The 10,030-nt window shown below is 40.8% G+C and overlaps 1 protein-coding gene across 1 annotated transcript in view; it reads left to right on the top strand.

Moving 5' to 3' along the window:
• The window catches only part of CFAP74 (cilia and flagella associated protein 74), a 111,914-nt gene that overhangs the window by 57,065 nt on the left and 44,819 nt on the right, over nucleotides 1-10,030 (top strand). The window contains exon 20 of the mRNA XM_069078375.1: nucleotides 1,354-1,475. Coding sequence (XP_068934476.1) covers nucleotides 1,354-1,475 — 122 coding nt within the window. The remainder of the gene's footprint in view (nucleotides 1-1,353; nucleotides 1,476-10,030) is intronic.

Raw genomic sequence — 10,030 nt, forward strand, 5'->3', positions numbered from 1 at the left:
CCTCTATATTATATTATATATATCCCTCTATATTATATTATATATATATCCCTCTATATTATATTATATATATATATATATATCCCTGTATTTAGCATTCAAAGCCCCTGTCCCCACATCTACTTTCTTTTCATACTTTACTTCTCACCACATTCCTCAACCCAATGATATTGGCCTCCTGGCCATTTCTTGAACAACACACTCTACTTGTCAGCTTCAGACGTTCTCTCTGGCTGTCCCCAGTTCCTGGAATGCTCTCCCTCCTTCACCCTAACTGACCTCCTGGTTTCTATCAAGTCTCAACTAAAACCTCACCTTCTACAGGAAACCTTCCCTAATTCTTCTTCATTCCAGTGCTTTCCTTCTGTTAATTATTTTCTATTTGTCCTGTATCTAGTTTGCTTTTTATATATGTTTTTATATTGTCTCCCACCCCCACCTCCAATTGTGAGCTCATTGAGGGCAAGGACTGTCTTTTATCTCTTTTTGTATGCTCGGCACTTAACACAATGTCTGGCACATAGCAGGTGCTTAATAAATGTTTATTGACCATTCTTGAGCCATTTTTGGTCAATTCAGTTCAACAAGTATTCATTAAACATCTGCTATGCTCCAGATCCCACCCTAGGCACTAAGGATAACAAAAATGAAATTCCCCGATCATGTATATAGAAAATTATATACAAAATAGCTACAAAGTAATTTCTGGTGGAAAGACATAGTGTTAAGATGAAAAGTAACTGTTAATAATAGAGCAAGCATTCCAGAGGACACAACAGAAGGATAGGGCATGATTAGATAGGACATTGGGACAGATGGGTCAAATATGACCAGTATGAGGGAGGGAAAATGGCAGTTAGCTAAAAGAGCTTTTGCCTAGGGCAGTCAGTGACTTAGTTTAAGGCAATAGGTTGGTTACACCCTCCAAAAGTAGTAATGGTAACATTGATTTGATGACCAGTCTCTAACCAGGAAGTGGAAAGCAGATTGGGCCCAGGAGGTGGGCCTGGGAGTATACCTGGAGACTGCTAGAGGGCTGGTAGGTAGTTTCTACTCCTGCCTGATGGTCAAGGTGAGGTTTGATGGAGTCCTGGGGTCTGCCTGGTTATTGAGGCATCAGGTACATTGAGGTACTCACCTTATGGTCACCCAGCAGGCCAGCTCTATTGCAAGGCTCACTCCAATGGTGAGTGGATTTTTGGAGGAAAGAGTGGACAGAGGAAAAGCGCTGAGGGGTTTGGGAAAAGGGCCCTTTGAAGTTCCTCTCATGTGATGACAATGAATAAATGGACTTGACAAATTTACTGATGACTCATGATCTCCATTTTGTGGATTTTGTGTTTTTGAACCTAGTTATGTTTCACAGCTGTGGGGCTCGCTATCATTGTGCCTGTCTGGGTTCCCAAACCAAACGTGGACCTGAACATCTGTATGTACGATCGATTATATCAAGAAGCTGTCATCATTCAGACCAGGTGAGCCACCCACCAGGGATGGGATGGCATGCACCTCCATCACATATCTAGCTTTGGAAGGAAGTCAGGCAGGCCAAAGGAAATGAGATGAGATTTGCTCTGTATGATTGAGTCCATTGTTTACATTTTAAATAGATTTTTGTGTTCTCTGCCTTGTGATGTGGGGAGCAGGACTTGGTCAATAGTCAACATTCATTAACTACCTACTGTGTATGTAGGGGGGGCAGCTAGGTGGCACCATAGTGCACAGAGCACTGGGCCTGGAGTCAGGAAGATTCATCCTCCTGAGTTCAAATCCACCCTTAGGCACTTACTAGCCTTGTGACCCTGGACAAGTCATTTAACCCTGTTTGCCTCAGTTTCCTTATCTGTAAAATGAGCTGAAGAAGGAAAAGGCAAACCACTCCAGCATCTTTGGCAAGAAAACTCCACAAGGGGTCACAAAGAGTAAGACAGGACTGAAAAACGACTAAATAATGTCAACTGGACCAGAACGGGCCTCTAACCTGTGGGTGGCTAGAGTCAGGCAAACAGGGCAGACAAGAGGCAGGAAAGTCAGGACACAAGCAGAGGTTAAATTAATTTCAGAGTGAGGAAAATGACGTATGCATGTGGAAGTCCCTCCATTCCAAGAAGGGGGGCTTAAGGCTGCCAAGTTGGGACAACCTGAAAGGGGTTGGCCCACAACACAATCATCCTTAGATCTTGAGTTCTCATGATTGACATTTCTTGGGACAATACAAGTGTTCTTGGGGCCTGTGGGAACAGTCATTGTCTCAAGTCTTAGAGGTCGTGGCCACCCTTCCAGGTACAGAACCAGAGCTCTGTGACAGGAACAGGGGTGCTGTACCTGTCAGTGGCAAGGAACAGGGATTGTGAACATGTAACAGATGGCCCTGGGAAATAGAAGCGGCTAAATCCTTCAGTGAACACCTGGAGCTGATCCAAGCAGGACACTTTGGCAGAGGGTGGGGCCCTTCCAGAGGGCAAAGCATTACTGCTATGCCATTCTCAGGGCACAACCTGCTTGTTAGGCCTTAGCTCTGGACAACAGGATATCTCCAAAATATTTTGACAACAACAATGACCATTGCTCTCCCCAAAAAAGAAACATGAGAAAATATGGTCCCAGTTTCTTTGCAAAGGTGGGGGAGGAGATGTATGGATCACTGCACATAATATCTGAATTTTTCAATACTAAACAATTTTGCTCAACTATTTTTTTCCCTCTTTTATTCTTTGTTGTGAGGAATAGATCTGTAGGAGAAGAAGGAATGAAAGAGAACATTGGAAAATAGAAATGAAATGGGAACAAACCCTATTAAAAAAATTGTTTGAAGGAAACGTACCACTTAATTAGAGGAGAAGGAAGAACAGCTAGATCAGAACTCCCAAATCCATTAGTCAAATCAACATGTATTTATTAAATGCCAGGCACTAGGGACATTAGTACAAAATACAAAAGTGAGGCCATCCCTGCTAAGTAGCTTTATTGTTGTTGAATCATTTTTTCAGTCTTGTCTGACTGTCCATGACCTCATTTGGGGTTTTCTTGGCAAAGATACTGGGGCAGTTTACCATTTCCTTCTTCAGCTCATTTTACAGTGGAGGAAATGGAGGCCAACAGGGTTAAGTGACTGACCCAGGGTCACACAGCTTAGTAAGTGGCCAGATTTGAACTCTCGAAGATGAGTCTTCCTAACTCCGCAGCACCAACCAGCTGCCCCAAGTAAGGGGTAGTTTACATTCTATTTGTCCCTGCCATGGATGTTTTCACCTTATTCAGTTGCATGTATTTGCTACAAGACCGGTATGACAAGGAACACTTCTGACTATCCTGTCTCCTTGTTAGCTTCAGTGTCTGAGGGCATGCATCTTTTCGTGTCTCCTCAGTGGTGGGATACTTTGGTGCTCTAAGGGCACGTCCAACCTTTGACAGCAGCTGGGAGCTGAGTCGAGCTCTATTATTTTGCTATAACTGAAGTGTGACTGACTATAAAGATGCATTATTTCTTTTTTGTGTGTGATTCATAGCTAGCTCTGAAGACAGTTCCCATTCAAAACTTTTTCAAATAGTGACCAAATCATTAAGAAAAAAATACATAATTTCAAAAATAGTTTAAATGTATGTATTACTTTAAGGTTTACTAAGTATGTTCCTTCCTAGGTGGCAAAGCCAATGGAAAGCTGGGCTTCAAGTCAGAAAGAACTGAGTTCAAATTCAGCCTCAGGCACTTACTAGCTGTGTGACCCTGGGCAAGTCACTTCACCCTGCTGACCTCAGTTTCCTCTTCTGTAAAATGAGCTGGAGAAGGAAATAGCAAACCATGCCACTATCTTTACCAAAAAACCCCAAATGGGGTCTTGAAGTGTGAAGAGTCAGGACAGAAAATGGTTGAACAACAATAATTTTAGTATTCCTATCACCATTTTACAGGGCAGTTAGGTGGTATGGCCCAGAAGTCAGGAAGACTCATCTTCCTGAGTTGAAATCTGGCCTCAGACATTTACTAGTTGTGTAACCCTGGACAAGTCACTTCACCCAGTTGGCCTCAATTTCCTCATCTATAAAATGAGCTAGAGAAGGAAATGGCAAACTGCTCCAGCAACTTTGTCAAGAAAACCCCAAACTGGTCACAAAGAGTCAGACATGACCAAACCTCAACAATAAAAAATCCCCATTTTATGGATGAGGAAACTGATTTTGCAGTGGTCATACAGTGAGAAAGGGAGAGATTTGGGGTAGACCATGTGATTGGAATGAGAAAATTTAGGTCCCTGTGTTTTAAAAAACGTCAATTTTATTATGTTATTGTCACACTTTGCAAATTAATAGATTTTTTTTCCAGTTTCAAAACCATCATCACTTCTTTATTGATGAGTGTATTTTTTCCCTATATTCAGGAGTACGGTTTGAGGTTTTTTTCCCTTAATAATAGAGAAAAAATAAAGTACATTCTAATATATTGTGTAGATTAAGTAGCCTAGCAGGTGTGCTTGTAAAATGTCACCACACTGCCCTGTGGAAAGACAAATGGTGGCCAGCTTCATCTGAAAAAACCTGAAAGAAAAAGCCGAGTTTCCTTTCAAGCCAAAATATGTCCGCATCCCGTCTTCTCTGAAAGGTAATGCTGAAGAACTAAAATTGGATTTGAGCTGGCATTCTCAGAGCGTTTTTAGAAGCCACAGTACTTATTTTTGTTCCAGAGGAAAATATGAGTTCATATCGATAATTACACAGGCTCCCATCTCTTTGGATACAGCCTCCAGCAGCCTTCCTCCTGCTCAGTGGAACCGAGATAGGGAGAGGGGGAGCTATTTTTCACTTGGGAGGGCTATTTTTCATTTGGGGGGGGCAGAGAGCTATTTTTCTCCTTCCTACAGTGCTCTAAGTAGAATAGGTGCTTAATATATGTTTGTTGATCAATGACAGAATGCTTTTCCTTCTAGGGCATGAAGATTCCCAGCTATTCACAAACCCCCAAAACTAGCTTAAAAAGTACAACATATCTATATTTCTTGTTGTTTAGTCTATCAGTCATGTCTGACTCTTTGTGACCCATTTGGAGTTTTCTTGGCAGAGATACTGGAATGGTTTACCATTTCTTTCTCCAGCTCATTTTACAGATGAGGAAACTGAGACCAACAGGGTGAAATGACTTGACCAGGGTCACATAACTAGTAAATGTCTGAGGCCAGATTTGAACTCAGGAAGATGAGTCTTCCTGACTCCAGGGCCATACCACCTAGCTGCCCTGTAAAATGGTGATAGGAATACCCAAATTGTTGTTGTTCAGCCATTTTCTGTCCTAACTCTTCACTCTGCAAAACCCCATTTGGGGTTTTTCGGTAAGGACAGTGCATTGGTTTGCTATTTCCTTCTCCAGCTTATTTTACAGAAGAGGAAACTGAGGTCAACAGGGTAAAGTGACTTGCCCAGGGTCACACAGCTAGTAAGTGTCTGAGGCCAAATTAGAACTCAGGCCCTCATGGTTCCAGGGCAGGCTCTCTATCCACTGTGCCACTTAGCTGTATTTCACAGAGGGGTATAGATGACTGATACTACCTGTATAACCTTGAATAAGCCATTTCACACTCCTCAGTTTTCTCACCTGACAAACAAGGGAGTTGAACTGGGTGGATTCTGGTCCTAGCTCCACAGCTCATTTGGCTCAAAACAAGATTTCTTTGACATTTATGTGACATACCCTAGCATTTAACCTCTTCGTCTGAAAAAGGAAACCAGATCCCAGTGCCTAGAGCACCATGGCTTCTGGTTAAAAACGAGCCATTCTGATGTGCCTACTTATCCATCCAAAGGGAGGAAGATGCCAATGTATGACCCTTAGAAGCTGGACTTGGGGACCCAAGGTGTTGAGTTACCCAAGGTAACTTTCATTTTTCCACTCATTTACCTGTGAACATTCAAGACCAGAAAGAGCCCACTCAGCATCTTACTGAGGGGACTCCCATCCCTAAGAGATACAACTGAGTCCTGTGGGCCAGTGGAGTGTGATTAGACACTTAAAAGTCAGAGAAGGAATTTGACTGTTTCAAGATGGTGGCCAGGGGTAGGACATTGATGGAATCCCAAGCAGGGAGACATTGGTCCTGAATTGCTATCTGAGAATCAGTTACCATAATTCTGGAAGGTGCAGAGTGGGGAGATTCAGAAACTGCCATCACACCTCCTGCAAGAAGAATTATACCTATTGCCCTTGGTCCAGGAGGGCAAGACCAGAAGCAATGGATGGGAGAGAGAATGAATTCCAGTAGTTCAATACAGGGAAAGATAACAGTGAGAAGCTGAATAAAACAGAAGGAGCTCCCTCCGGAGGCTGTAGGTCCCTCATCTCAGTCACTCCTTGAGGGAAGGGACTCTCATTTGTTTCTCTTTGCTTCCCTAGCACTTAACACAGAGTATTTAAGAAATCCTTATTGACTGACTGTGAGTGACCGAGCAAAGGCTATATATTGTGGAGAGACTTATTAATCAATGAAATTAACTTAGACAAGCATTAAACATTACCAACGTGCCAGGCACTGGGATGGGAATTCAAAGACAAAAATGAAAGTGTCTGCCCTCAAGAAGCTTAGCTACTGATTCTATGTCAGGTCTAGATTGGGCCGAGTGACCCATCAGGTGCCTTTCAACAACGACGTTCTCATTGCTCTGACATCTGTGTTTCTCCTAAAGTCAGGAAGTAAACTAAGGAACTGGCATTTTTACCATTTTCTTTTCCAAAACAGAATAGTTAATTAATTCACATTATAACTAAATCCACTCCATCATTTTCTTTGGGAAGCCAAGTTGAATTTGATTTAAAGCAAAAATAAACATAAAAGCATCCTCTAATTAATCACTGCAGGAAACATTGATGTCAGATACCACATTTCAATGTAGCCATGATATTTTCATTTCAGTAAAAAAGAAAGAAAAAAGGAGGGGTCTGTGTCAAAGAATCCAGGTCAGAACCCTAAAAACAAGTCTTGGAAAGCCTTAGTAGGTCTGTGACCACAGTCAAGCTATTATCCAAGGCCATATATGGCTTAAGCAGGGATGTATTGTCAGTTACATTCTATGGTCCAAGAGGCAGAGACAACTTTTCTTAGATTATCAAATCAATCCAAGCCCACTATTAGGAAGATAGTGCATAGGGCTATCTGGCTGTTCCATGCAGAGTCCCCAGAGGGAAGGTGAAATCCACAAGGAGACATGTGCATCTTTGCCCTTGGAGAGGAACAGAGCATCTTGGTCACAGGGTTTAGCACCCAACCCAAGGTAAACCAGCCTGAGGTCAGCAGATAAATGTCCTCTTATCTAATAACATATTACTTCTATGTCTCATGCCCAGTGGACTTTCTAAGAGATTTCATACTTAAAAAATCAAGTTTATTGGTACATTTTGTTAAAGCTGGAAAGAAATTTAGAGATCATCTAGTCCAGACTTCATTCACTTCCTCACTTTACAGATGAGGAAACTGAGGCCCAGAAAAGGGCACTTGTCAAAGGTCACACAGATGGTAAGAGACATAGGTGGGATTTGAATCCAGGTCCAGAGCTTTTTCCACTCTGGCACATTTCCTCTATACATGCTTCTAGTGTCCCTCCAAATGACTTTCCAACAATTTATAATCCCTGGAAATATTTAAAGAAAATCACATAAAAGAGTGATCATAACTCTTAGTGATCATAACACCATAGTGTATAGAGTACCCGGCCTAGAACCAAGAAGAACTCATCTTCCTGAGTTCAAATATGACTTCAGACACTTACTAACTGTTCAACTCTGGGCAAATCACTTCACCCTGTTTGCCTCAGTTTCCTCATCTGTAAAATGAGCTGGAGAAGGAAATAGCAAAACCACTCCAGTATCTTTGCCAAGACAAACCCAAATGGGGTCATGAAGAGTCAGACACAACTGAAACAACTGAACAATAACATATAACCTAGCACTTTAGTCATTTTCCATTTATTAAAAGAATACATACATGATTTAAAAGGTAGAACATCATGTTTTTATCCGAGTTCTGTTGTCATTTGGAATTTTCTTCATTGTCACAGTTATAATAATTTTGTAATTTGTTCTTTTGTTCACTTTATGTCGTTTCATAAATCTTCTCATATTTCCTTGCATTTCTTCCCTTTTGTTATTCCTATTCATTAATTCACATACCACAATTCCTATAGTCATTCTCCAGTTGCTAGGCATACTTTCTATTGCTATTATAAATATTGCTGCTATGCATATTTTCATAGACAGTAATTCTTCTCTTATTGTCAAGTATCTCCCTAGGAGTTATGAGCCCAAGAATGGGATCACTGGGTCAAAAGACAGAAAGATTTTTGTAAGATTTCTTGCATAATTTCAAATTATTTGCCAAAATAGTTGACCCCATTCACAGTTGTAACAGTTATGAATTGGTGTGTGTACATGTTTTCTACATGCCACCAATGCACCAAAGTTTAATTTTTCTTTTACTGTCTTTTACATTTTGATGGCAAAGTTGATATCTAAGATATATTTTAAAATTTTGAGAGTCTGAGATGGCTGTTGATTGTTTGTGTTTCTTCTCTTATGAATTATTTGTACATATCCTTTGGTCATTTATCTCCTGGGAAATTGCTCTTAGAGATTTGCATAAATTCCTTGAGGATTTTGAACATTGGGTTTTTGTCAACGAAGTTTCATCCAAAGATGTTATTTCCCATCCTGTATCTTTACATTCTAGCCGAATTTATTTTATTTCTACAAATGCCTTTTATTTTTCCAACAGAAAAGTTGCCAGCTTTTGGTCTTTTATACTATTTTCTACATCACACCAGTTTATTAAATCTTCCCTAATTCATTGTCTTTTCATTTTTAATATTGTGACATTATCCTTTGTCCATTTGGAATTTATTATGTAGACGTATAAGCTGCTGGTGTAAAGCTATTTCCCTCCTGGTTGCTATCAGGTTTTTATAGCCTTTGTAACTGAACAAAAAGTTCATTTCCCTCAGTTCTTTATGTTCTTAAGAGTTTATCAAAGCTCAGGCCTTTACTCTGCATTTCCTTATGAGTCTTGCTTGTCCAATCTAACCTACTGAATAACTTTTCTATTTTTTTTTTATCCAATACCAGATCATTGTGATAATTGCCACTCTATAATATAATTTGAGATCTGATAATGCCAGGCTAGGGGCTTTGTTCTTCCCAGAAAGTTACACAGATTGGGACTGTTTTGCTCTATTTTTGTTTTTCTTTCATGATTTTATTTCAAGAGCACTATGGTGAGGGTAAAGCTTAAGGAAGCTGGATTTTGAAGGGTGACCTTTTAATAGCTAAATCGTAGGTGTTAGCATGTAGAAGGCATGGCAGTTATCAACTGGTTGGTTGCTAGTGTCCTAAATTATTTCTTGGAACATTGAAATGCTTCAAAATGTAAGCAGATTTTGGCAATCCTCATGACAAAGGTTGTCTCATGACAGGAAGGACCCAAGTACACTTCTAGAGGATATCTGTACTCTTAGTTCAGGCATCAAGCCCACCCCTAAAAGCTGGAGAAACCCCACCACCATAAATATATCCTGAGACCAGCTCTTCCCTTAAAAATAACCTTCAATATACAGTAGAGGGGGAAAAAAGCCTTATTAAAAAAAGAAAAAGGTGGGTTGAAACCTTGAATGAGTGACTATTAATCCCAAAGATGTATTTAAATCCCCCGAGTTATTTATAGCCTCGAGTATAAGAGTCCCTATAGTGGGAGCTCCCACCCCACAGAGCTCCCTGTCTGTCTTGGTCTGCTTCTCCCAGATAGCTGAAGATACCCTACCACCATCACTAACCCTAGGACTTAGGGCTTTATCTAAGTATTTTTATTCTCATTTTATAGATGAGAAAACTGACACTTCTTTTTGAACTCCATCCTTCTCTCTCCTCCCCCCACATATCTCTCTCTGTCTCTCTCTCTGTCTCTCTCTCTCTGTCTCTGTCTCTCTGTCTCTGTCTCTCTGTCTCTCTCTCCCTCTCCCTCCCTCTCTCTGTCTCTCTCTGTCTCTCTGTCTCTGTCTC

Source organism: Petaurus breviceps, unplaced genomic scaffold, assembly GCF_028583685.1.
Source record: "Petaurus breviceps papuanus isolate PSGF00001 unplaced genomic scaffold, PetGlider_PUasm1.0 91041, whole genome shotgun sequence".
NCBI classification, from domain to species: domain Eukaryota; kingdom Metazoa; phylum Chordata; class Mammalia; order Diprotodontia; family Petauridae; genus Petaurus; species Petaurus breviceps.